Source organism: Camellia sinensis, chromosome 4, assembly GCF_055761805.1.
Source record: "Camellia sinensis isolate YWXY chromosome 4, ASM5576180v1, whole genome shotgun sequence".
NCBI lineage: Eukaryota > Viridiplantae > Streptophyta > Magnoliopsida > Ericales > Theaceae > Camellia > Camellia sinensis.
In genome coordinates, this window is record NC_138964.1 from 42,812,148 (window position 1) to 42,839,598 (window position 27,451).

The 27,451-nt window shown below is 46.0% G+C and overlaps 1 protein-coding gene and 1 pseudogene across 2 annotated transcripts in view; one reads left to right on the plus strand and one right to left on the minus strand.

Moving 5' to 3' along the window:
* LOC114270372 (DNA-directed RNA polymerase 3, chloroplastic-like) overlaps positions 1–27,451 on the minus strand; it is a 141,289-nt pseudogene that overhangs the window by 43,112 nt on the left and 70,726 nt on the right. The window contains exon 10 of the transcript XR_014365877.1: positions 1,461–1,480. The product of XR_014365877.1 is annotated as a DNA-directed RNA polymerase 3, chloroplastic-like (transcript). The remainder of the gene's footprint in view (positions 1–1,460; positions 1,481–27,451) is intronic.
* Positions 15,150–27,451, plus strand: part of LOC145823229 (uncharacterized) — a 31,241-nt gene continuing 18,939 nt past the window's right edge. Inside the window, exons 1-5 of the mRNA XM_082922818.1 lie at positions 15,150–15,269; positions 15,398–15,559; positions 15,653–16,246; positions 16,327–16,425; positions 16,634–16,886. Coding sequence (XP_082778944.1) covers positions 15,210–15,269; positions 15,398–15,559; positions 15,653–16,246; positions 16,327–16,425; positions 16,634–16,886 — 1,168 coding nt within the window. The 5' untranslated portion in view covers positions 15,150–15,209. The remainder of the gene's footprint in view (positions 15,270–15,397; positions 15,560–15,652; positions 16,247–16,326; positions 16,426–16,633; positions 16,887–27,451) is intronic.

The following is a 27,451-nucleotide window of genomic DNA, read 5'->3' on the forward strand; positions in this document are numbered from 1 at the left end:
AAGTTCTTCACCACATAAAGGTCTCTAACTCTACGGCCAGTCCCAATCTGCTGCTTGGACATCCGATCGTGCACAGAACAAATAGAAGAAGAAAAGAAAACATCAAAACCAGAGGCATCAAGTTGACTAATAGATAATAAACTGACAAATAACTGAAGAACATATAAGACAGACGGAATAGAGACTGCAGACATAGCAAACGGTAGGACAAACCCAACAGATATAACTGACATACCCGACCCATTAGCAGCATTAACAGTAATAGGAAAGGGAGGGGGAATACAATTTTGAAATAAAGAGAGATAAGGAGTCATATGATGAGAGGCACCAGAGTCAAAAAGCCAGACAGATGAAGAAATACCTGAAGAAGACCCAAGCAAACCTGAATGAAGAGAGAAAACAATTGAAGCAGACAGGGATGGCTGGGAGGTAGACAGTATATGCTGAAGCTGGCTAATTTGAGCACTCAAGGAAGCCAAGTCAGGATTAGGAGCCGGAGCAGAGACAGTGTATGCAATCGGAGACTGAGAAGAACTTAGAGGTGGAGCTCGGAACTATGTCGGAGACTGCTGAGAAAACGGAGCATGCATACGTCTCTTCTTAGGACACTGATACTTCCAATGTCCCATCTAATGGCAGAAGGCACACTCATTCGAAGCCAGAGACATCATAATAATAAATAGAAAACTGAAGGGTTTAAAATAGAGCAAAATAAGGGTTTAAATGTAATAAACCCAAAATATAACCAAAGTATAACCAGAGATCAAATTCATGAATAGACTGAAGAAAAACTAGAGAGAGAAGATCAGCTATCGAAGCATAGTGACCACTTCGAACCGATGGGTCGAACCGATGGGTCACCTAAGACGACCAGCTATCGTCGGAGAAGAGAAGATCTTCGCGTGAGGCACGAAAGAGGCAGAGACAAACGACCAGAGTCCTATCGACTCAGATGAACTGTGACGAGGGTTTGTGCGACTTAGACGGGTTACGAAAATGGTTCACAACCTACACCCAGATCCCAGATGTGTCGCAATGAAATAGACAAATCAAGAACCCAAAGAACCAGAGAGAGGAGAACCCGGTTCTCGAATCTGATGACCTTCGATGAACCAAATGGGTCTCGCAAGCCTAACAAAGCATAGGCATGACTTGATGATAACTAGGGAGTTCAATCGAGTTTAGAAAACAGAGTCGAACTAGAAATCAGAACCAGAAAGGATTTCACGATGGCTGCTGGGGTTTGAAACCTAGCTCTGATACCATGCAAGTTTTCTAAACACAATTGTATATTAGATTGAATTGATTGAACAAAGAATACATACATCATTTATATAGAGTACCACTAATTCCTAACCCTGCATGTATAGAAGTCTAATAGATATAGGACACTTATTCCTAATCCTAGGAGAACACATTCTCACAGTTTACTTAAAGAAAAAATTTCAGGGTGCACTCACATCTTTGCGATCAACCAGGCCTCCAATTGTCACGACCCAAACCCACCCCTATGGGTTTAGCACCGTAACCGGCCAGTAATTTGAGATTACCGAAGGCCTACTTAACAGTAAGACAGTAATACAGAGTACAGGGGCTGGCGGAAACTAGAACAGTAATTAAGAGATGTCCAATGAGCTGTGACTGTCTGTATGCAAAAAGACTTTTCATAACATATACACATTCAGAACAAAACAGTACATACATACATCATATACAGATATTCAGGTTAGGGACCGGATCCCTACCATAACAGTACAGTACGGTATCATTCAGCCTATACAGTAATTACAAAACAGATACAAAAAGGGGAAACTAAAACACCCCAAAAGCCCTAGCTTGAAGGACTTAGAACCTCTCAGTGAGGCATAGTGGTTGGCTCGACAAAACTAGAGTTTACCTTGACGCTTCTAGCAACGGTCCGGTGCCTGTACACCTACATATATATATGAGCAGTGAGCTAAAGCCCAGTGAATAACATATGCGTAAAGAGGTTAAGAATGAATGTCCTTTCAGTATTGAAAACAGTCATTTATCAGTATATCAGTCATTCAGTTTGTGGCTCATAATTCATGCCATACAGTAATTCAAAAACTATAATAGTCATATGTGGTACACCCAATAGCAAAACCATACAGTAGGTCTTAACAGACCGAACAGTCAATAATGGCCATCATATTAGTAAACAGTAATGGTTCCAAACATGGGAACTGACAGAGATCTCTGTAACAGCAGCAGTAACAGTTCAGTAATAGTATATTGCTATGGATGCCACGAATACAGTTCACAAATAGGACAAACATTCATTCAGTAAACAGTGTCATTTCATAAAGCAGTACAGTCATTTGTTCAGAAAATAATCTCAATTGAACATATCTTTACAACATTGTTACTCACAGAGTTCTGGGCTACAGATAAGCTAGAGCGTCTCCGGATGCCCACCCTACACAGTTAAAGAGTGAACACACACTAAGCTACACAGTTGGGAAAATAATAGCTTAATCCCTAATTTGCCTCGGTATGGTATTACATCAATATCTTCATTAAGATGCCTTAAACTAGGCCTAAGAATGCCTAGAATGAAATGAGGATACAAAGATACACTTTAAAAACATTTTTAGAATTTTCAGAAAACAGATGTCCCTCTCGAGCGTGGGTTTCCCCGCTCGAGCAGATGTGCAAACAAAAGTCTCCACTTGAGCGTAAACTTTCCCGCTCGAGCGGACTGTAAAAGTACTGGATGTGTGAAAATCACGCTCGATGGGCGCTCGATACCCGCTCGAGCGTGTGACACAAGTACTCGCTCGAGCGTGCAAAACCCCGCTCGAGAAACACAACAAAAGTGCTGGATACACGAATTTCCCGCTCGAGCGCCACTTACCCAGCTCGAGCGGGAGTCCAAAATCTGGAATTTCAAGATTTGAACCTCAAGCTCAAAACTCAATTCTAATGCATCAAATTCGATTCTTTTGGGCTAATTTTCTGGAAAACACTTGTAAATTCACAGTATAACATGATTCAAAACTCAATTTGTAAAATCAAGGCCCAAAGGTAGTTCAATTAAACACAATTTCAAAGAAGTTTTCATGAACAAAACTCAAATGTAACATGCATGATTTTGATCAACTTCAAAGCTTCTAATTCAAGAACAAATGAGCCAATCCTTTCAAAAACATGAGGAATTCATGGACTACAACAATAATATGGACATGCATGCAAGAATTTCCATGAAAACAACTTTAAACTTCAAGAGATGCACATGCATGCATGAATTAAGCCTCTATTCAACAATCTACAACCAATTTATGATCTTAAGCGCCTATTTACCATGAACCATGCAACAATTAACTTGAATTCACAAATAAGAAGGTAAATGTCCTACCTTAGGTCTTGAATGCAAGATATGGGAGCTCAATTATGCAAATTATCCTTCAATTCCTATAATATCCAAGAAAAACCTCCAAGTTGAACTCAATTCCTCTCACTCTCTCACTCTAGTCGGTTTTAGCTCTCAAAGTGGCTGAGAAAAAGGGTGCTCAAACAATGTAAGGGTGAGAAGATGAGTGGTCTAGCATAACCCACTAAGTGGCAATTTGGTGAATAATCAACCTAATGCAATTTAGCTTTATTTAATCTAATTTAGTCATTCCAAATCACATTTCAATTAAATTTACCATAAAATCACATAATTCCTAATTAGCATAAAACATTAATCAATTTCAGATTCGGCTGCCGATAAGGCCTTCAATTTGCAGTTTAACATAATACATGGACAGATCATTTAACAGTCAAACAGATAGAAATGCATTCAAACTAGCACAATCAATCAATCAGTTTAGTAATTCAGTCAGTCAGTCAATCAACATGCTTAATCATAGATTAGCACTAATTAGTAGTGTTATCAATAAACAGTAGTAAGGGTTGTCACAGTCTCCCCTCCTTATAAAGAGTTTGGTCCTCCAAACTCGAATTACCTTCTTTTTGGAAGAAAATAGGATTCAGTGGGAACAATTCAGGATATCTCTTCATCATATCATCTTCCCTCTCCCAGGTGGCATACACGCCACCATGGTTTTGCCAATCAACTTTCACTAACGGTATCTCTTTATTCCTCAACTTCTTGATCCATCTGTTTACAATCTGAATAGGCCGTTCTTCGTAAGTGTAGTCATCACTTAGCACCACACGGGTAGGCTCAATCACATGGAAGGGATCCCGAAGGTATTCCCTCAACATTGAAATATGGAACACGTTATGCATATGCTCCATTTCAGGAGGAAGCACTACTTGATACACCACTGGATTGTTTTTCTCAATAATCTCATACGGTTCGATATATCGCGGCGCTAACTTGCCTTTAACCCCAAAACGGGTCTGGCCCTTCATCGGTGTCACTTTAACAAAGACATGATCACCTACTTCGTACTCTCTGTCTCGCCTTCAGACATCCGCATAACTTTTCTGTCGACTTTGTGCGGTTTTCAATCTCTGTTGAATCAGTTTCACTTTTTCGGTAGTTTCTTGTACAATCTCGGGCCCAAACAAAGGCCCATCTCTAACTTCTGCCCAGCAGATAGGGGATCGACATTTCCTACCATATAAAGCCTTGAAAGGCGCCATACCAATGCTTGAATGAAAACTGTTGTTGTAGGCGAATTCAGCCAACGGTAGATGACTTTCCCAATTTCCCTAGAAATCAAGAACACACATCCGCAGTAAATCCTCTAGAGTCTGGATGGTTCTTTCTGACTGGCCATCTGTCTAAGGATGGTAGGCATTACTCAGTCTCAGTTTAGTACCCAATGCAGTTTGCAGACTTTTCCAGAATCTCGATGTAAACTTCGAGTCCCTATTAGAAACAATGGACACAGGTACTCCATGCAATCTAGCCATCTCATCAATATAGAGTATAGCCAATTTGTCCACATTATAAATTGTTTTGACAGGTAAGAAATGAGCAGATTTAGTCAATCTATCAACAATAACCCAAATTGAATCCATACCTTTACTGGAGCGAGGTAAACCAACAATAAAATCCATAGTGATATGTTCTTATTTCCACTTCGGTATCGGTAAGGGTTGCAGTAAACCTGCGGGTCGTTGATGTTCGGTTTTAACTCGGTTACATTTTCATATTTCCTGGATGAATAGATAGTTTTGAATTGTGGCCTTCTTGCAGAATTCTTCTTTTCAGTTCAGAATTACTTGGTACACACAATCTTCCCTAAAATTTCAAAACATTATTCTCAAATTTGAAATCTGGCCTCGGTTTGGATTCCCGTTCTTCGATGCTCTTCCTCAAGAAGTTATCCTGTTGCTGTTTCTCTTTAATATCTTCAATCAATGCCGGTTAAGCAGAAATAGAGGCTATTGTTCCACCTTGTTCACGCAAAACAATCTCAATTTCAAGTCTTTCAAGGTCACAAAGCAATTCTTTCTGTCCGGTGAGTAAACAGGCTAAATTTCCAATCGATTTCCGACTCAATGCATCGGCAATGGTATTAGCTTTCTCGGGATGGTACAAAATTTGCAAATCATAGTCTTTAATCAGTTCTAACCATCTCCTCTGCCTCATGTTCAATTCTTTCTATGTGAAGAAATACTTTAAACTTTTGTGGTCTGTGTATACCTCACATGTAGCCCCATAAAGGTAGTGACGCCAAATTTTCAGTGCAAACACCACTGCAGCAAGTTCCAAATCATGGGTCGGGTAGTTTTTTTCATGCGGTCTCAGTTGTCGGGAAGCATATGCAATAACTTTCCCATTCTGCATTAAAACACATCCCAAACCCTTGTGAGAAGCATCACTATATACAGTATAACCATCCGTACCTGAGGGTAAGGTGAGAATCGGTGCAGTCACTAGTCGAGTTTTCAACTCCTGAAAAGCTGATTCCCTCTTATTGGTCCAGTCAAATGATATCCCCTTCTGAGTTAGCTGTGTCAGTGGTAGAGCAATTTTGGAGAAATCTTTGACAAACCTTCTGTAATACCCGGCCAAGCCTAGAAAACTTCGGACTTCGGTAACATTTGTCGGTCTAGGCCAGTTCACCACTGCTTCAATTTTCTGTGGATCAACTGAAATTCCATCTTTACTGATTACATGCCCCAAAAACATAACATTGTCAAGCCAAAATTCACATTTAGTTAGTTTTGCACAAAGTTTCTATTCTCTTAGGGTCTGTAGGGCAATTCTCAAATGATGTTCATGTTCCTCCATGCTTTTGGAATAAATTAAAATGTCATCTATGAATACAACAATAAAGTCATCGAGGAATGGTTTAAAAATTCTGTTCATAAGTGTGGATGCGCCCTCGGGCTTTATGCCACCACAGTTCGGACTCCCTTTTGTGTCACGGTTCTTAGTCTGAACCAAATAGTCCAAATCCGGCACATCGTTTTGGAAAACAGTTTTTTGTAAAGAAGTGTCAAACATGGACTGCTTTGCCAGATACGGAGTCGCCACCTAAATATTTTTTTAATGGGGGAATTTAGGAAACCCTGACTTGTTTGCCTAAGGCCACGTGTTCGTCATTACCAAAGTTGCCTCGGCTCGGGAACTTGGGTACAATTGGGGAAGGTCAGCTATGAGCACCCCCTCTCACCCGATCCGAAGATCGGCCTCTACTAACCATGATATCCAATTTTGAAAATGTTATGTGTTCTTATTCTTGTTAATTAGCTAGAATTACTATGTGATTGTAGACGTCCCCGAACGCCCCGGGAGGGTTAAGTCCCGTTCTGTTCATTTGGGGTTACTACAGCTCGGACTCTTAAATGTCACGGTTCCTAATCTGAACCAAAGAGTCCAAATCCGGCAAATCGTTTTGAGAAACAGATTTTTGAAAAAGTAGTGCCAAACATGGACTGCTTTGCCAGATACAGAGTCGCCACCTAAATATTTTATTTTGGGAAATTTAGGAAACCCTGACTCGGTGCCAAAAGGTCACGTGTCCGTCATCACCAAAGTTGCCTCGGCACGGGAACTTGGGTACGATTGGGGAAGGTCACTTCGTGAGCACCCCCGCTCGCCCGGTCATAGACCGGCCTCTACTAACCATGATATCAATTTTTGAAAACATTGCGAGTTCTTATTCCGGTTATTAGCCTAGGTTACTATGTGATGCGCACGGCATACAAGTATAGACCAGGTCACCCGAATTGGAACAAAACATTTCATGTTTTGCCTTTTTTGAAAGAGGTTTTGCTACCCGCAGGTAGGCTTGAAACATTTGATGATTTACTCCAATTCAGATAACCCAACCTTCACCCACAGGCATTCAGGCAGTTATATCAGATAAGCACATAGCCTCATGGTAAACATGCTATTCATAGCAGCACTCACACGCATGCAAGGATGCTAAAGTATAAAAACTTACCGAGTACTCCAAGCCAAAATAGAAACTTCATTAGAAATCATGCATGATCCTAACTATACAGAAATGCCTAATGCAACACATGCAGAATGCAACTATAGCAGACTCGGCTATTCTAAGATGGTATATGAAATGCTACAACTACCATGTATTCAACTTGGAATTGAAAGTACGATGCAGTTAGTATGGTGCGCCGAGCCTGGTGCATGCAATACAGATGAATGAATGCAAACATGCTGTCATACTGTATGCTAATTTAAACATGCCCTAATCTAACCATCATAAGCGGATAAATAAAGGGAGAAAGACGTGGGGTTGGAAGACATACATCACACTCACCCACACTTATTACAGTTGTGCCCTCGCAGAGAGGGTCCGAATAAATATACAGTCCAAATATTACAGTCCCGAATAAAAGAATATTACAGTCCAAAATATTACAAAATCCTAATTAATTAAAGAATTAACTAAGAAAGCAAATAAAACTGGCGTGCAAGCCAGGGACTGCCTTGCTTCTGATGGATGATGCATGTCCGGGTTGTCTTGCGCGAAAATCCACCGGAATGCCCCAATTAGCCTCTGTTTACACCTGTTCTTGAAATGCGTGCCAAGCCCCAAAAGTTGCTGATTCTTCGTTTTGCTGCAACAGAGAGCAGGAAAGGGGCATAGCAATGTATTTGCACAGATATATGCATGTCTCGATCCTCGTGCCACCAATCACGCATACCGAGGCATGATGGCCGAGGAGTCGAAATGCACAACTCAATATAGGATGAATGCACATGAAACTACAGCTAAAACCTAACTCCATCATGGATAATCCAGAGTGTCGGTGACTGGGGAATTGAGACACATTCCGTCACTCGGAGTACGAAATGTACCACGTTTCCCGTGCCCGGGCTAACTCCTATTCCGGACACGATGCAATATGCATGATATGCATGAAATGCAACTAAGATATAATCCTAACATACACAGAATGCTATGAAAATGAGATGCCTCGAAGCGTGTGCACACGGGCACGCAAACCGAGGCGATGACAGAATGCAATGAAAATGAGATGCCTCGAAGTGTGTGCACACGGGCACGCAAACCGAGGCGATGACAGAATGCAATGAAAATGAGATGCCTTGAAGTGTGTGCACACGGACACGCAAACCGAGACGATGATAGAATGTAATGAAAATGAGATGCCTCGAAGTGCGTGCACACGGGCACGCAAACTGAGGCGATGACAGGATGCAATGAAAATGAGATGCCTCGAAGTGCGTGCACACGGGCACGCAAACCGAGGCAATGGAAAAATGCAATGAAATGACATGGAAACATGATATGGACCTATACCAACATGAGTGAGCCTCAGACACACTCACATAGGATGCCGGTGAATAAAAATGGAGTGTCTCGAAATGCGTGCACACGGGCACGCAAACCGAGGTGGTGATAAAATGTGATGAAATGACATGGAAACATGATATGGACTTATACCAACATGAGTGAGCCTCAGCCACACTCACATAGGATGCCGGTGAATAAAAATGGAGTGCCTCGAAATGCGTGCACACGGGCACGCAAACCGAGGCGGTGATAAAATGTGATGAAATGACATGGAATGGATGGCAATCATTCTAACAGAATTTCAGCAACAAAATATGGGGGAAAACAGTCCCGAAATGAAGCGAAATGACACCAAATGCATGAAATTGTCCCGAAATGCAACATTAGGCACCCGAAATGGCCTATAGCTATGCCAAACATGCACAATATGGACATGCAATGCAAAGACAGAAGCTAGACAGTCCCAAAAAAGGCACTTTCACAGTTATAAACATGGCCAAACAGCAAGCGTAGGTATGGCAAAAATGGCATGCAAGAATAGGGGCCAAAAGAGGGGTAATGAAGCAAGTGATATAAGCAAAGCCCAAACTGAAAATTTTCCTTCTACAACACTGAAGAGTGACCAAAAATATGAATATTTACAGTATATGGAAGCCTCAAAATCAGTATACAAACATGATAGAAATGTGATGCAAAATAAGGCTCAAAAATGGCTATAACATGAAGTATACAAAATAATCACCAAAAAGAAAAAAAATGTTAATGAAACATGAAGTATAGGCCAAAATAAGGCCACTTTCAGTTCGGACCAAGGTCCAAAAACAGAAGTAAAGGGGGTTGCCAATTTATGCAAAAATGGAGCCAAATAAGGGATATAACTACAAGTGACACATGGAGGCACCAAACAATGTTGAGCCCTTCTCCAATGTTGAAGAGGGGATCAAAATAAGCCTAACATCAATTTACAACATGCTCAAAAACAGATTTCTCATGGGCCAAAAATAGCATGCAAGATTATGACATATAAGAGGATCAATGAAGCAAGTATGTTATGGAGGGCTCAAACAGGGTTGAGCCCTTAATGAAAAGTGAAGATGAGCTCAAAATAGGGCCCTTTTCAGTTAGGGCCGGAGCTTGAAACAAAAAGGAAGTGGGGCTTACAAATAGATCAAGAAAATGGGTCAAAAGAGTAGAAGTATCACTTACCTTTGAAGACTCAAACTTTTGTTGCTTCTTGGATGAATTTGCAGCTTCTTTGGCCTTTTAGAAACCTTCCTTGTTGCTGGAAATGAGGTGGTGGTGGTAGAGCTTGGTGGTGTAGAAGGAATGATGGTTAGGGACTTAGGGTTTTTTCAAGAATTGAGAAGGATGAAGATGGAGTTGTGTATGGATGCTTGAAGGAGAATTTTTCTAACCCCAAAATACTACAAGGCTTGCTTGCTATATAGGCCAAAGAAGGGGTGTAAAGGTGGGGGAAAAGGAGAGCAAAATTCCCCCACAAAATATCCCCTGGATAAATATCTTTTCTGGGGGATATTGCCCCACAGCTGTAAAGGGAACAGTGCAAGGAATACGGCCGGCCTGGTACTTTTGCTGCAGGTGGCCGGCCGGCCACACCCCCTAGCCGGCCGGCTAGGGGTCAAAAGGTTCAATCATATTTTCTGGCCGGCCACCAACTGGTGGGGTACTCCTATGTGTTTACAACACAACCATGTGGTTGAAAGTCCAAGAAAGTGGGTCCAAGGGGTTCAACATTAACTCGGAAAGAGGAGTTCAAAAGGGTCAATTTGAATTACTGGCCGGCCACCTCTTTTTAGGGTCCTCTCATGTGTGTACATCTCAGATATGTGGTTCAAAGTTCAAGAAAAAGGGTCCAAGGGGTTCAACATTAGCCCGGAAGGAGGGGGTCAAAAGGGTCAAGTTGAATTAATGGCCGGCCATGAACTTTTAGGGGCCTCCCAAGTGTGTACATCACAAATGTGTGGTTCAAATTTGGAGAAAATGGGTCCAAGGTATTCAACATTAGCCCGGAAGTGCGAAAAACGGGCGCCGGAGGGCGTCGGAGGATGTATAACTGGTTGTTGCAACAATTGCTGGCCTCCCACCCTTCAGTGACCTCCCTGGTAACAAAACAGAGGTACCTGCCAAAAATGAACGAAAACCGTTGCAAAACGAATGTTCGGGGGCCAAAACACGTAGTTCGGGGTCCCGAAAATGGGCTGTTAAGCACCGAAAGTGGCGTTCGGCCACGAAGTGGGTTTCTCAGACCCCAGTGTCCCTCAAAAGGGAGAAAATAGGAAGTATGCCAAAAACCGGAGCAATAGGAGATGGTTAAGCGGTCCCGAACCGAGGCACACGGCCTGACGGCTCCGAAAACCGGAAACCGGACTCCGAAATGGGAAAAATGGCCTACGGCCACCAAATGTAGCCTACGGACATTGAGAGATGGTCTACGGGACCTCTCCCTTCCCTCAGGAAAAGAAACAGAGAAAACCGAGTCTGGTTCGCAAACCGAGACAAGGCACAGAAGAGGGTTCGGAAGTCCGGAGGCAGGGCTCACGGCCGCAACTCTGAAACTTCTGAACAAGCACATTATGCAACATCACCAAGCGCTCAATCAGTGACGTCTGAGTCTTAAGGTCGGTCAAAAATGGGGTGTCTACAGTTGCCCCTCTTTGACAGAACTCGGAAGTCACAAGTGACGGGAGTGAGTGTCAAAGCCCAAAGACGACCCATTTTTGACAAGGCCGAAGACTTAGACAAACGTACAAAATGAACAGAGATGTGCTCGCAGGCATGCCCGCAGGCAGGGGCAAAATGCAAATGATATGCAAGGAGCCGAAGGTAACCCAATGATCATGCAAATGCAGCAAGCTGTAATGAAGCAGGTATTCGCGAATAGATGCAACAGTTTTAAGCAAGAATGCAAAGCAACAACTACATTTCATGTAGTTAAGAATGCGGAGGATTATTCAACCCCCGCCACGTCTCACACGGAGAAGATACGATACCTGCGCGATTCGTCTGGTCGCACCAGCCTCAATTGAACCGTACATACAATATCGTGCCTGCAAAAGAGAGAAATTGCAACAAGTACAACATGCTACCAACATATATTTAATGTGATTCCGAAAGTTCGACACACGCAGTGCCGGTGAGTGAATGCATCGCAATGCGAGAGTGGAACATGCGTGACAACGCATGCTCAAACATAGAGGTATGCCAATATCGAGAAATGTGCATGTTAATGCAGGTATGCTCATGAGAATGCAAGTTATGTGCATGATAGTACAAAACGAGCATAAATCAGGGTGTTCATTTGTCATGAAATAACGAGTACGGAAACGCGTGTTCCGGCGAAGGTAACTCGGTCACGGCCTCCGATCCGCTTCCCTGAAAGGTTACAACTCAATCAAAAAGGATACACTTCGATTTTGATGAATGATGATGAGACACATGTCAGAACTTGAAACCGAAGTCCCGGCGGAGTTATTTCGCGACCGGAAGTGTACTTTTCTTGAACTTTTTCAGGTCCTGGGAACTCCGATCTTCCTCAAAATTTGCAGAGAGCTAGGTGAGCATGTGGGGGACATGGCCGGCCGTTCATCTTCCCAAGGGGAGGTGGCCAACCGGTTTTCCATAAAGCTAATGGCTGGCCGGCCATTTCTGCAAAAAGCAGAAAGCTGGCCGGCCAGGAAAGGGGGCCGGCCGGCCATATGTCCGAAATCAGGGGCATTTTGGTCTTTCACCTCCCTTTTGATGCTCTTTCAATCTAAGGCCTTGAGGCCTATATAAGGCAGCCGAGACCTCCCCTTTTCTTGCCTCTTACAACACTTTCCTCTCTAGATCTGAGTTTCACGTGCATTTTCCAACGCCCCGTGCAAATTGTTTTCGCAAAAACACTCAGTTTCAAGCACTTTGAAGCGATTAAATTCCGGCTTCGGAGCTTCTTTTTGCATTTTCACCACTTGAGGTAAGTTTGTCTCAATATTTGGAAGATTTTCTCGGGAGTTGACTTTTGTTGACTTTTTATTTCCCGAGAGTTGACTTTTGTTGACTTTTTCCAATTTTGGCCCATTTTGCTCATTTTTGCTCCCTTTTGCAGATTCTCTGAAAATGGCGGGCAATTCTCCCCACGGCGGAGGTTTTCCAGGTGCCGGAGACGATTTCGATCCCATGACGCTTCCCCCGAGGACCCGACCTTTTATTCCTGGGTGGTACCGTCCGTCAGCGCATGTCCTCCCGCGTGCTGTCTTCCGTCACTTCACTAGCTTTGACGAGCGAGCACCCGGGGATCTGCTTCTCCGAGAGCCGGAGCAGCACCTCTCTCACGAGGCCCGAGAGGTATTTACTTCATTTTCTGTATTTTTCATCGATTTCGCACCTTTGCCATGCTTGAACACGCAGTTTAGCTTAGCACTTTGCTTGCATCCTGAACATGTAGTTTAAACACTCGAATTTCTGAATACTTGGCTCACTAATTAATTGCGAACGCACAGTATACATTAATTAAGAGGTGAACACACGGCTCAAACACTGATTTGTCGAACGCACAGCCCGAATTCGAAAGTGAACACACAGCCCACACTTTAAATTTTCTGAACACGCAGCCCAGGTAGATAGTGAACACGCAGCCCACAATTTAACTGAAAGTTGAACACACAGCCCAAAATTCAAATTTTCTGAACACGCAGCCCAGATAGGTAGTGAACACGCAGCCCACAATTTAACTGAAAGTTGAACACGCAGCCCAAACTTCAAATTTTCTGAACACGCAGCCCAGATAGGTAGTGAACACGCAGCCCACAATTTAACTGAAAGTTGAACACGCAGCCCAAACTTCAAATTTTCTGAACACGCAGCCCAGGTAGATAGTGAACACGCAGCCCACAATTTAACTGAAAGTTGAACACGCAGCCCAAACTTCAAATTTTCTGAACACGCAGCCCAGGTTGATAGTGAACACGCAACCCACAATTTAACTGAAAGTTGAACACGCAGCCCAAACTTCAAATTTTCTGAACACGCAGCCCAGGTAGATAGTGAACACGTAGCCCACAATTTAACTGAAAGTTGAACACGCAGCCCAAACTTCAAATTTTCTGAACACGCAGCCCAGGTAGATAGTGAACACGCAGCCCACAATTTAACTGAAAGTTGAACACGCAGCCCAAACTTCAAATTTTCTGAACACGCAGCCCAGGTAGATAGTGAACACGCAGCCCACAATTTAACTGAAAGTTGAATACGCAGCCCAAATTTCAAATTTTCTGAACACGCAGCCCAGGTAGATAGTGAACACGCAGCCCACAATTTAACTAAAAGTTGAACACGCAGCCCAAACTTCAAATTTTCTGAACACGCAGCCCAGATAGATAGTGAACACGCAGCCCACAATTTAACTGAAAGTTGAACACGCAGCCCAAACTTCAAATTTTCTGAACATGCAGCCCAGATAGATAGTGAACACGCAGCCCACAATTTAACTGAAAGTTGAACACGCAGCCCAAACTTCAAATTTTCTGAACACGCAGCCCAGATAGATAGTGAACACGCAGCCCACAATTTAACTGAAAGTTGAACACGCAGCCCAAACTTCAAATTTTCTGAACACGCAGCCCACAATTTAACTGAAAGTTGAACACGCAGCCCAAACTTCAAATTTTCTGAACACGCAGCCCAGATAGATAGTGAACACGCAGCCCACAATTTAACTGAAAGTTGAACACGCAGCCCAAACTTCAAATTTTCTGAACACGCAGCCCAGATAGATTTGTATGTAGCTTATTTCACTTCATCGGCACACAGCCCATTTCATTCCATTGGCATACGTGTATTCATTATACTGGCACACAGCTCATTCATTTCATTATTTGACACATGTATTCATTCTGAATGCAGGTTTGTTCCCGCAGTGTGCGGGGATATGGTTCCACCATCGCACGGGACTGGTATGTTGAGCTCCCGGAGGGCGTCGGAGACTTGGTAGATTTGGCAAGGTTTGGGCCCTTCTGCGTCGGGTTGTCACGTTGTCCTGCCGGGAGGACACTGATGGCAGCCTTGGTAGAGAGATGGTGGGACACCACTAACTCCTTTCATTTCTCTGCCACTGGGGACATGACCATGACGCCCCTAGACTTTGCCGTGCTGACCGGCCTGGATGTAGGAGGTTGGTCCATCCCCTACGATGAGGATATGGGCGAGTGGGAGGCCGCTTGGATGTACTTATTGGGGGTTTGCCCGCCCGTTGACAGGGTCTCTGGGAGAGTCCGATACACTTGGTTCTCTTCCCACTTTCGGCAGGCGGAGATGGTGCCTGAGAGTCCCGAGGAGACGGAGCAGTACGCCCGTGGTTTCCTTATGTTCCTCTTCGGGACTACCCTGTTCGCCGACAGAGGGAACACGGTTGGGTTATATCTGCTGAGCGCTCTAGTCGACCTATCACAGGTCAGTAGATATGACTGGGGTGGCGCCGGCCTGGCTACCCTTTACTTTTATATGAGCGCGACCTCCCGCGGGCGGGGCGATTTACTTGGCGGCTACTGGAGAGCCTGGGAGGTACCCCTCTGTCCCCTTGATTTACATTTCTGCTTTTCATCATTTGTACATTGCACACACAGCGCACTTTTACAGTCTGTATTTTGCTCTCAGCATTTCGTACTTACATTCTGCACTGTTTTTCTCAGCTATGGGTCTATGTATACTTCCCATCATTAGCCCCAGAGCTGGAGGTGGTAGGGATTCCCACGACCCCATATTCATTGATGTTCGAGGGCCCGCACCGGCCGAGACCTCGAGAGACCCTCCTTCGCCTGCGACAGTACTTTGACACTGTGCGACATTCAGAGGTACTTCAGAACTTTCAGTTCTTTTCATTTTTATCTTTGATTTGCTCTGTATATTCTCGATTTCTGATCGGTTTATGCATTTGTCATCCGCAGATCACATGGCAGCCCTGGGTGTGTTTGGGTGATGGTCTCCGACTTCAGTACACCGGAGCGTCGGACATCTCCCAATATAGGGTCCTGCTCGAAGGGCCGGTTGGCAGGGCCTGGTTCCTGGAGGAACGCTTTCTGCGCCAGGTATGGGGGTATCTTTCTCAGGATATTCCCGCAGTACCCCCAGCTAGTATGCGGACCGCTGACAGGCTCTCTTACTCGGAGGTAATCGGCGCCATGCTGGGCAGTGATGCTTTGCTATATATTGAGGAGGGGGACTATGCCACTTACCGTCACATATATTTGATGCCTCCATTGACGGGAGCTCATATCCCGATGATGAGGCCTGCCGGTATGTCATCCTCGGGCCAGGCTCGGGCTCGGGCTGTAGATGCCCCTTCTACTAGCAGGGCTGGTACATCTAGAGGCGGGAGTAGACCGGTTCCTCCGGCTTCGTCGATTCATCCTCATCCCGGATGGCCAGATATGCCGACTGAGTTGATGGCGTGGCAGTATGGGGCTATCTCTCCGACCCCGATCCCGCTAGAGCCTCCGATGCCCAGTGATCGATACGCCATTGATCCGGACTCACCGCCGGTATGCTCCACCTTTTCATTCATCATTCAGATGTTTAGACACTCTTTTGTTCACTGACGATTACGAGCTCATTTTTGCAGCCATCGCGAGGGTACATGGAGGAGGTGGTTGGACTGGTGGCCACACTCGAGGGCATGGTCCTGCGTAGGGAGGCACAGTTGTCTGTCGCGGGCATTCAGGTACCCTTCAGTTTTCTGGCATTTATCATACTTCTGATGACATGCTGATTTCTACTGCATTGATAGACTACTTGTGTAGAGCACATCTGACACACACCCCACTTGTACACTGTATTTACATGCACCCACTTCACGTAGCCTTTGCTTGTATCCGCATCTGATGTACATATTTGGACTGATGTATTTGAATTGAACTCTTTGTTTTCAGATGCCTTCATGGTCCGGTCAGCCGCAGACCAGGCCACCTGGGCCTCATTGGGGAGCTGGGCCATCTGGGCCTTTTCAGGGGGCGGGGTCATCTCGGCCTTCCCGAGGAGCCGGGGCATCTAGGCCTTTTCGAGGAGCTCGAGGGGGGCCTGTCCGCAGACGCAGGGCTCACGTTGTGGAGGTGGAGCCTGATGAGGAGGAGGAGGAGGCTACCGATCGTCAGTCAGAGACATCTGTTGAGGATGGGGGCTCCGGTTTTGGCTCGGGGAACAGAGGCGAGGCTGAGGGGGATCCTGGGGATGACAGCTCTGACTCAAATGATGATGACGGTGCGGAGATTGTCCCGCAAAAGAGGATGAGGCGTGCTTCTCGTTCCCGCTCCCGGGGACTTTGATGCTGTTATTTCCTGCTTTATTTTTCTTTTTGCTAGTAGTTTGTAGCACTTTGCACATTGTTAGGCAGTGTTATTTTTTGTAAAACTTGTACCTTTGTTTGTTGTAAAGCATGATGAAATGAAATAGCTTTTGAAAAGGTGTTTGTATTTAAACTTTTAGCATCGTATCGCATCATTTTGTTTTGCACAAAAATGAAATTGAATGGAAATGCGCATTGTGTAATCACCAAGTCAGGTAGTGAACCGACGCAACAAACTAAACAACGCAACTTACTAAGATATAACAGAATCTTTAGCAAGTTTACAACTCGCTAAGCAAAATGCAACAACGCAAATAAACAAGACTTTAACACAGATTGCTTAAACAGAGAGCAATGACTCAAAAACACGAAACACGTCCACTCGACAAACAACTCGATAAGCAAAACAACAACTCGATAAACAAAACTCAATCACAACAAACTGTACTTCTGACGATCTGGGCATCGGAACGCATCCGAAACAGAGGGAGATGAAGGTCTTTGACTCTCCCGTTGTATGGAAATGCTTGGAACTCTCGCTCGAAGGGTAAAACAGGGGCAAGGAGATACACTGCAGCATTGCCAGCCGTCCCTGGGAGCTGGCCGGCCATTTTTGTGGAGAGAGACAGCTGGCCGGCCATTTATGTAAAAAGTAAATGGCTGGCTTGCCAGAAAAGGTGGCTGGCCGGCCATTCTGTCCTGCAGCCACCGGATTTTTGACACGTGTCCCCGTGAATAGTGTTTTTCCTTCTATAAAAGCCTCAACTTCGGGAACATTCATTTCATCTTAGTTTTAGACAAAGATGGAGGCGTTTCTTGCAGAAAATGTCACATCTTGGATCTCTTCTCTAGATGGCTCGAAAAAGCTGAATTTCCGGGGTTTCGGCTTGAATGCACTATTCACGCTGAGCCGTACTCCGCTACATTTCCCTTTTCTCCATGCCGCGGCAAGGTTCTGGAATCCAGTGACGCATGTTTTTAGCTTTGGCGGCCAAGAGGTATGTCCCACTGTCGAAGATTTTCAGGTTTTGATGGAGTCTGAATGCTCTGAAGTGATCTTGCCCCAGCTCCGTTTTGGCCATGCTCAGGCTTTAGGGCGGATGTGTGGGCTCACGGCGCATGATGCTCGATCTCTGATCTGCAGTGGGGAATTGGACATCCTCGGCTTGATCCATCGTTTTTCCGACGCTGGTGACCGCAGCAACCATTATTGGTAGGGTTTCCGGCAACACGCCCTCTGCTTATGTTTGTTGTCTCACTTTCTGCTTTCCTCGGGCCTCGGCGGGGCTAGCATTCGCTTGATTGAAGTCGCCCGAGGTTTGAGAGAAGGAAAGAGCTGTATTGCCATGACCTTGGCCGAGACACTGATGGGCTTAGATTCTGTCTATCGCCGGGAGGCGACCAGGTTTGCTGGGAGTCCACTGCTGCTACAGGTAATGTTTCCCACCCGACCTTACATATATATTTGCTCACATCACTCGACCCTCAGGCTCGGTTTTTTCTCACAAAACCCTTGTCTTACTTTTTTTCTCAACTTACACCTCTCTGTTCTTTATTCTCTCATTTTCCATCCCTCCCCTAGGTATGGTTAATGGACAAGTTGCAAGTTGTGGACTCTTGCCCGGCCTATTCAGCTCGAGGCTACTTCTTTCAGCAGCGCCTAGTCAATGCTCTTGACGAAAGGTGGTGGTTCGATTGGATGTGCAATTTGTCCGCAGATGGCATTGCTTGGCGTTGCCCTTGGCTCAACCTCCCGGCAATGAGCTATAGTATGTCCCGGCTGATTGGGATCCAATTGGTTGGTCTAACCCACTGCGTATTCTATTTTTCGTTCCGGTTTCTGCGTCAGTTTGGTCATGATCAGATCTGCCCACCAGAGGAGATTGAGTACCCAGCCGCTTTCCCAGTCCGGGGTGCACAGCTTGCCCGATACGCCACGGCATGGAGGACGAGAGAGCTCCTGGCCCCTGCTTCCACTTTCAGTTGCACTTTGTCCGATGAGTGCGTGGATTGGCTCAATGAGGAGGCACAGGTTGGGCCTAGCTTGGCATCAGATGCTCCGTCCAGTTCTGGGAGAGGAGGCAGGGATACTTGATTCAACTATGCCCCAAATTTATTGCCTATTTAGCGTTTTCAAGTTTTCTTTATGAATGTACTAAAAAAAGCAACCTCGATTGTAATGCAAGAGCAGGAGAACTCAGTTTTGAAATCAATGAAATTGAAAGTTGTGGTACTGAAAATTTTCCGCTTTTGGTCCAAAAATGGTCTTAGTCGTAAAAAGATGATTTGAACAAAGTCAACTTTTATCAAAACTTTTCAAAACTATTTTCGATGTGGATCAGAATTGGACACGCCGAAAATCTGTCACTGAGATGCACAACCCCAGATCCTTGTAACTGGAAAGTTGCCCCTAGTCTGAAGAACAATGCGGCATTCCATAGCAACGGAAAGTTGCCCCTAGTTTGAACAGCACTGTACCGGAGATCACGATAAATGCTGATGGATAGAGATGACTGAGATGTTCAAGATGGACAGAGTTGATCGAGGAAAAGTTATGGCTGAACTTCAAGGTGAAGTTGCCTACGTATCCCAAAGATGGGAATCAAGCCTTACGTAGTTCAGGCTAAGGTTCACTCGAGTATTTTCACTCTCCTTTTGCGCTCTAACTTTTGCCAAGGCCGCCCTTTGCGGGTTTTCAACCTTGTGAGCTCAGTTTTTATATTTTCTAATTTTTTGTGCTCTGACTTTTGCCTAGGTCGCCCTTTCGGGTTTTCGGCCTAGCGAGCCTCTCAAGGATAGTATTTCTTCAACTTGTCCATATTGATCGGTTGTGAGAACTCCAAGCCATCTAGATCCATCAGAACCACAGCCCCACCTGACCAGATAGCTTTGATGATGTAAGGACCAGTCCAATTGGGTTTGAACTTGCCCTTTGGGTCGTGGATGGGAGCTCGGTTGTCTTTGAGCACCAAATCTCCTTCTTTCAGATTCCTGGACTTAACCTTCTTATTGAAAGCCCGGGCGATTCTGCGTTGATAGCCTTGGACGTGGTACAGTGCTTTCAGTCTTCTTTCATCAAAGAGCATGAGTTCTTCGAATCTGCTTTGCTGCCAATCTGCTTCGGCTATCTGGCATTCAGCCAATACTCGTAACGACGGAACCTCAATCTCAATGGGTAGAACAGCCTCCATTCCATAGACCAATGAATATGGAGTTGCTCCAGTAGAAGTTCTGATTGAAGTCCTGTAGCCCCACAGAGCAAATGGCAGCTTGTCTGGCCAATCCCGATAGGTTTCCACCATCTTCTGTAGTATATGCTTGATATTCTTGTTGGCGGCCTCAACTGCTCCGTTGGTCTGCGGCCAATATGTAGATGACTTATGGAAAGCCACATTGTATCTCTCCAACAAGTCTATCACTTCTTTCTTGAAATGGGAACCATTATCTGAAATTATCTCGTTTGGCACCCCGTAGCGACAGATGATGTTGTTTCTAATGAACTTTGCGACGTGCAACGCCTTCAACACCGCGTATGATTGGGCCTCGACCCACTTTGTAAAATAATCTATCGCTACTAGGATAAACTCATGCCCGTTTGACCGCTTCGGGGTAACAGCTCCGATCACATCAATTCCCCAGACTGAAAAAGGCCACGGCGAAGTCATGTTGTACAGTTTTGACGGCGGGATGTTCATGCGGTTTGCATGAATTTGACACTTGTGGCATCGCCGAACAAAGCTAATACAATCCTCCTCCATGGTTGACCAATAGTAGCCCGGTCTGAGGATCTTTCTAGCCAGCATCACTCCATTCATGTATGCACCGCATTCTCCCCCATGGATGGCTTCCATCAGGCGTTTCGACTCTTCAGCTTCTACACAGAGCTTATGCATTCCCAGATGACCCCTTTTGTACAGCTTTCCTCCGCAGAAAATGAACTGAGCAGCCATTCTTCTGACGGCCCTCTTATCCTTGGCATTTGCCCCTAGTGGATATGTCTCTTTTTCCAAGAAGTTCCAGATGTCGTAGTACCAGGGGTTGCCGTCTTGAACCTCATCTATGGCGGAAATTGACTCGTACGCTGGCGCAAACTTCTGATCAATAATGACTGGACGCATCCGGACTCCGGACGGGATGTCTATCATAGAAGATAGAGTTGCTAATGAATCTGCAAACCTGTTGTTCTCTCTTACAAGGTGGGTGAAATTTAGCTTCTCAAACCGAGGAATTAACAAATCCAAGGTTTGGTGGTAGATTATCATCCTTTCCTCCTTGACTTTCCAATCTCCTTTTGCTTGAGACACAACAAGGTTCGAGTCCCCAATGACGTCCAACCGTCTTGCCCCTAGTTCTAGGGCTGCTTCCAGGCCAGCAATACATGCCTCATACTCTGCTTCATTGTTGGAGACTTTGAACCGGAGCTTGAATGCTAAAGGGATACGGGAATCATCAGGCGCTATCAGCAACACCCCTATCCCATACCCATACTGGTTTGACGCTCTATCAAAGTACATCGTCCAAGTTTCATCTTCGACGTGCAGAATGGCTTCATCTGGGAATAGATACTCAACCGCTTCATCCCCCTCAACCGGGTGGTCGGCAAGGAACTCCGCTACCGCTCTCCCTTTTACTGACTTGCGCGTTACATACTTCAAATCAAATTCGGAGAGCAACAGCAGCCAACGAGCTAGCCTACCCGTAAGTGCTGGTTTCTCGAAAAGATATTTAATGGGATCCAAACGCGAAACCAACATTACAGAGTAAGCTAACAGGTAGTGCCACAGCTTCCTGGTTGCCCATACCAAGGCCAAACAAGCCTTCTCCAGCGGTGTATAGCGGGTCTCGTAATCCAGCATCTTTTTGCTCAGATAGTAGATAGCTCTTTCCACTTTGTCTTCTGACTCCTGCGCGAGCATGCAGCCCATGGTAGTCTCAGTTACCGAAAGGTACAGTATCAACGGTCTCCCCGGCTCTAGCAGTGACAACACGGGTGGGTTCTGTAGGTACTCTTTGATCTGCTCAAAAGTTGCTTGACATCGGCCGTCCCATTGGAATTTCTTTCCTTTCTTCAGGAGACCAAAAAGTGGTTCACAAGTCAAGGTTAATTTAGAAATAAACCGTCTTATGAATTGCACTTTACCCAGAAAGCCTCGCACCTCCTTTTCAGTCCTTGGTGGTGGCATTTCTAAGATGGCCTTGATTTTGGAAGGGTCGACCTCGATGCCCCTTTGTGTGATCAGAAACCCTAGCATCTTCCCTGCTGTAACACCAAACGTGCATTTCTGGGGATTCAGTCGCTGCCGAAACTCCTTGATCCTTTGAAAGAATTTTTGTAAGGCGGTGTAGTGGCCCTCTCTATCTTTGGACTTGACAATCATGTCGTCCACGTACACCTCGACCTCCTTATGGATCATATCATGTAATATTGTAGTTGCTGCCCGTTGATACGTAGCTCCAGCATTTTTCAACCCGAATGGCATCACTCTATAACAATATGTACCCCACGGGGTAGTGAACGCAGTCTTCTCCCGGTCTTCGGGTGCCATCACTATCTGATTATAGCCTGAGAAACCATCCATAAACGAAAGCAAGGCGTGTCCTGCCGTGAAATCCACCAATTCATCGATGTGCGGCAAGGGAAAGTCGTCCTTCGGACTGGCCCTGTTCAAATCTCTGAAGTCTACACAGACTGAATTCTGCCGTCCTTCTTTGGCACCGGAACAATGTTGGCCAACCAAGTTGGATATTCAAATACCAGCAGGAACCCTGCGTCAATTTGCTTGGTGACCTCTTCCTTAATTTTGAGAGCCCAGTCCGAGCGGATCCTTCTGAGTTTCTGTTTGACAGGGCGGGCCTCGGGATCAAGAGGGATCCGGTGCTGTACAATCTCAGAATCGATTCCAGGCATGTCTTCATAGGACCACGCGAAAACATCTTTGAAATCTTTTAATAAAGCGACTAAGCGCTCGCGCTCCTCTGAAGACAACGTGGACCCGATCTGGACCAGCCGCGGGTCCTTCTCAGTACCAACATTCACAGTAGTGATTTCATCCATTAAAGGTTTAACAAATCTTTCCTGCTCTTGATCAATTAATCGTTGCAAAACTGGGGGAATTTCTTCCTCGCTATTTTCATCAAAATTTTGAAAATCCTGATTTAAGCAATAAATCAAAGGCACAGAAAAATACTCGGAAACCACATCCACATCATTCTCATTAAATACTTCCAAGCCGTCAGATTCCTCTGTTACAACAGACTCAAAAGAAAATGAAAAAGACGACCTAGACAGGACTGTGGCATCCGGGTTATCACCCCCAGGAATACCGGACTCAGACTCAGTCGAGCTGGAATCTGATTCTAACGCACAAGATTCGGTAGAATCAGATTCCGGCTCACTACCTGACCCGGAACTGCTAGATAAAACGCCTTCTTCATATTGCCAGATGAGAGAAGGTGCGATAGATGCATCCAAGATCGGCGCTGGAAAGCCCGCAGCTATTTCATCTCCAATCACAGAAACCGAAGAGTTATCCCCCAAGCACTCTTGGCCGATCGGAGGATCTGATAGTAGACTCGCCAGTGTTACCCCCATTTCAAGCTCTGTGCTCTCAGGATCCATTGCTTCACATTGCTCAACCTCAGTTGGTGGGTCTGTCCGCGCTTCGGCGACGTCATCCCCAGATAATTGTATGTCGAAGAAGATTTCAAAACCAGGCACGCGCGTCCCCTCCGCGTTTAGCCATGGCTCCGGGAAGCCGCAGAATGGAAAATCTTCCCCCTCCCGGACGAAACGTCCGTTTAGGGTACGCCAGATGGGCCTGTGCATTAACTCAAATGGCTTCCCGGCCTTCTTTGCTCTGGCCCTTCCGGCCATTTCTTTTCCTTTCCTCACCCAGTCTTCTTTGGTGGGCAGATAACCCAGTCCAAAGGCGTGGGGGTTGTGTGGCACTTCGGCCAATACTGAGACGCCTTTCTGGCCGCTTCTCCCTAATCCCATCCCAGGGGTATGTTTTAGCTTGTTCATGAGGTAAATAGATTGAGCATTAACGTACATACCCTCATTCGCAGCCATGACATTCTGCACCACTTGGGCCTCGGCCAAAGTGAACCCCGATAAAAACACATCCTCCGTGCCGTGCTCGATCTCCAAGACAGGTGTAGACACTTCCGGCGGCGGATGGATTGATGAATTCCCAAAAACGATCGCTACCCCTTTCCCGTGAGGGTACTTTAGCATCTGATGTAGAGTGGAAGAGATTGCTTTGACCTGGTGCAACCACGGTCGCCCCAAAAGTAGGTTAAAGGTTGCGGGAACGTCCAAGATATGAAATTCAATGTTGTGTTGTCCTGGACCAACCTTGGTTTGAATTTTAACAGTCCCCATCACTTCTCTGCTGGTATTGTCGTATGCTCTGATCACTTGGGTGGTTGGGATGAAGTCCACGGGTTTCAACCCGATTGCATATGCCGTTCTGGTCGGGCAGACATTAATCGCAGACCCGGTATCAACAAGTACCACCGGTATCCACTTATCTCTACATTCCACAAAAATATAGAGAGGTTTATTATGACTTGTGCCCTCAGGCGGTAGTTCCTTGTCCGAAAAGGTTAATGCCGGGGAACCTCCTCCCGGAAAAACCAGCCCAACCAGCTGTTCAGGCGTGGTGTCTATGGAGAGTTTAGACTTGTCCATGGCAGATAGGACAGCTTCTCTGTGTACTCGTGATGCCATTAGCAGTCCCCAGATGGAGATGTCTGCTTGTATCTTTTTTAACTGTTTCAGCACAGCTTCATCTTCAATCTGCTTCTCCTTCTGTCTTTCTGCTTCTCTGTCCTTCCCGGATGCCTTGGGTTGGTCCAGGTGTGGGGGTTTGAAGTACCGCCCACTTCTCGTCATATGGTCAACCTCATCGAGGTACCAAGTATCATCCGGCTGGCCACTTCCCCAGTCTTCATCGGTGTGGGCAAGACACAGGTCGTCATCTTCCCACCACATTCCGCTGGCAGCCAACAGGCATCTGTCTGGCTCCGGTCCACTCGCACTCTCAGTGCTCTCTGTCCATATGTTCGCAGCATTGTCTGTCTTCGTGCACACAGCACTTTCAGTCCCCTCAGGGCCTTTTGCCTTCCTGGCTTTCTCAGTAGCCTCAAACTTTTCTTGTTCCAGCTACATCAGTACAGCTGTTTGTTCAATAATTCCCGTATCTGTAATGCCCATGTCTTGAGCGGAATTCTTAGCACCGGCGCTCTCCGGCGATACAACTTGACTCTCGGCCATTCCGGCCACAACTGATACTTCTGCCCCTGCCGGGCTCTGTTCTGGTTGGGCTTCCCCCACTACATCTGGTTGATCCTCGAGCCATCCAGTGGCCTCCTCTGATCCCTCATAATCATTCCAGTTGATTGACGCATCCTCCAGTTCTTGATCATCGAGAAATTGCAAGTTAGCAAAGTCCTCCTCCACGACTGTCAGCTCATCTGCCCATAGCCGAGATCCATCCCCCCGGATCATGCATAGCTCTCCTGTCTCTGGCAATTCTACACTTAGCCCAATTCGGCTCGTTGATAGGATGTACTTGCTTGGATCATAGGCTCCCTCAGCAAAACTCTGTCCAGTCCCAGATTTAACAATCTCATTCTCTCCCAAAATCTGCCCTGCTCTGTCTTCGACGGTCACCACCATCGGTTCTGGTTGGGTTTTAGAGATGTCCACCATGCACAAGAAATCAGTGCAATCGGGGAGAAGCACCTCCGGCTTGGGTAGGTGGGTGGGCGTAATATAGACGCTAGGATCGTAAGATACGACCCCAGTCTGGATGAAGTTAATTCTTTTGGGAGGGGGAGGTTGGTTATGTGGTGGGAGAGGGTTGGTTGTGACATTGGGTTTATCAGGAGGCGCTATCACCTGTTTGTCAATAAGATCTTGGATCTCATGACGCAATCTGTAACAACGGTCGGTGTCATGACCGTGTTGTTGGTGATATGCGCAGTACTTTGACGAGTCATAAGAGGGGGGAAGTGGATTCGGTAATGGCTTTGGCTCCAGGGGTTTTAAATGATTTTTTCTGATCAATATTCCCAGAACCTTGGTCAGAGGCATATATAGTGGGGTAAAGGTTCTTTGGCCTCGCGGTTGGAATCGGTTGTTTTGTGTGTTGCTTCCGGACGCGCCGGAGAATGGTGTGGCAGTCATGGGCCTTGGAGGGGGAGGGGGAGTGGTGGTGACCATACTAACTTCCGAGGCTCTCGTATTTGCAGCGCCACTCGGGCCCGCATTGTTGTTGCGATTGAAGGTCCTCCTCGGTTGTTCTCTGTCGTGGTCAAACAGACCTTGTCTCATTGCATCTTCGATTTGCACCCCCATATCATGTAAATCTGCGAAAGTAGGGAAGGGGACTACAATCATTCTTTGCATCAGCTTCGGGTGGAGATTGCGCACAATCATCCGGATTTGATCTTTGTCAGTGGGCCTTAGAGTCATCGTTGATGCCTTTGCCCTCCATCAGATCACAAAGTCCGAGAAAGATTCCTTGGGCTCTTGCCTTGTCGTTTCAAGATCACGGGTTGTGATCTCAATCTGAGTGTTGTACGAATATTGTGTGACAAAGGCCTCAGCCATCTCATCCCAATTCTTCACTTCATCTGGTAATCTTGCGTACCAATGGGAGGCCACACCCGACAGGGTTCGATCGAATAGTGAGAGCTTCTATGGTCGTGTTAGGCCCATTGGCCGCAAGACGTCTGCAAACAGTCGGATATGGACCATGGGGTCGCCGGTCCCATCAAAGCGGTCGATTTGTGGCATTTTGAACCTATCGGGGAGTGTTACGGCCTCCTCGGTATATCCATCTCCGATATCCGGCATAGCCTTGACCCCTTGGGATTTTTTGAAGAGCTTCTCCAGTTTGCTCAATTTCAGAGCTGTATGATCAACCTCGACCTCGGATGGAGAGTCCGGGTGATTGGGTGTATGGACCTTGGATAGTTGTGGTGGAAGCAGGGGCGGGGCTGGCCCTGTTGGAAGATTTGTGTCCTCTTGCAGATTTTGGATAGTCAGTATAGTATTCTGGGTGTTCGGAGGAACGTCCTGAATAGCAGGAGCCTTCTCAGGTAATGGGGCCCCTGCCGGAGGAGGAATTTGGTGTGAAGCAGATGCTGTACTCTGTTGTTGCAGTCTGGTAATCAGCTCAGCCTGCTGGGTCATAATTTCGGCCTGCTGCTTAGCGAGCTCATCTCGGCGAACGGCATCCTGTTGCATGGCTCGCATGGTTTCCTGCATTTGGCGTATCATCTCCTCAACTCCTGTTGGTGCCGTCATACTGTTTCGATTTGTCTGAACTATTGGCAGATCTGTCTCAATGGGGGTCTCAATCCAACTGTCCGCTGATGGGGGATACCACTGTTC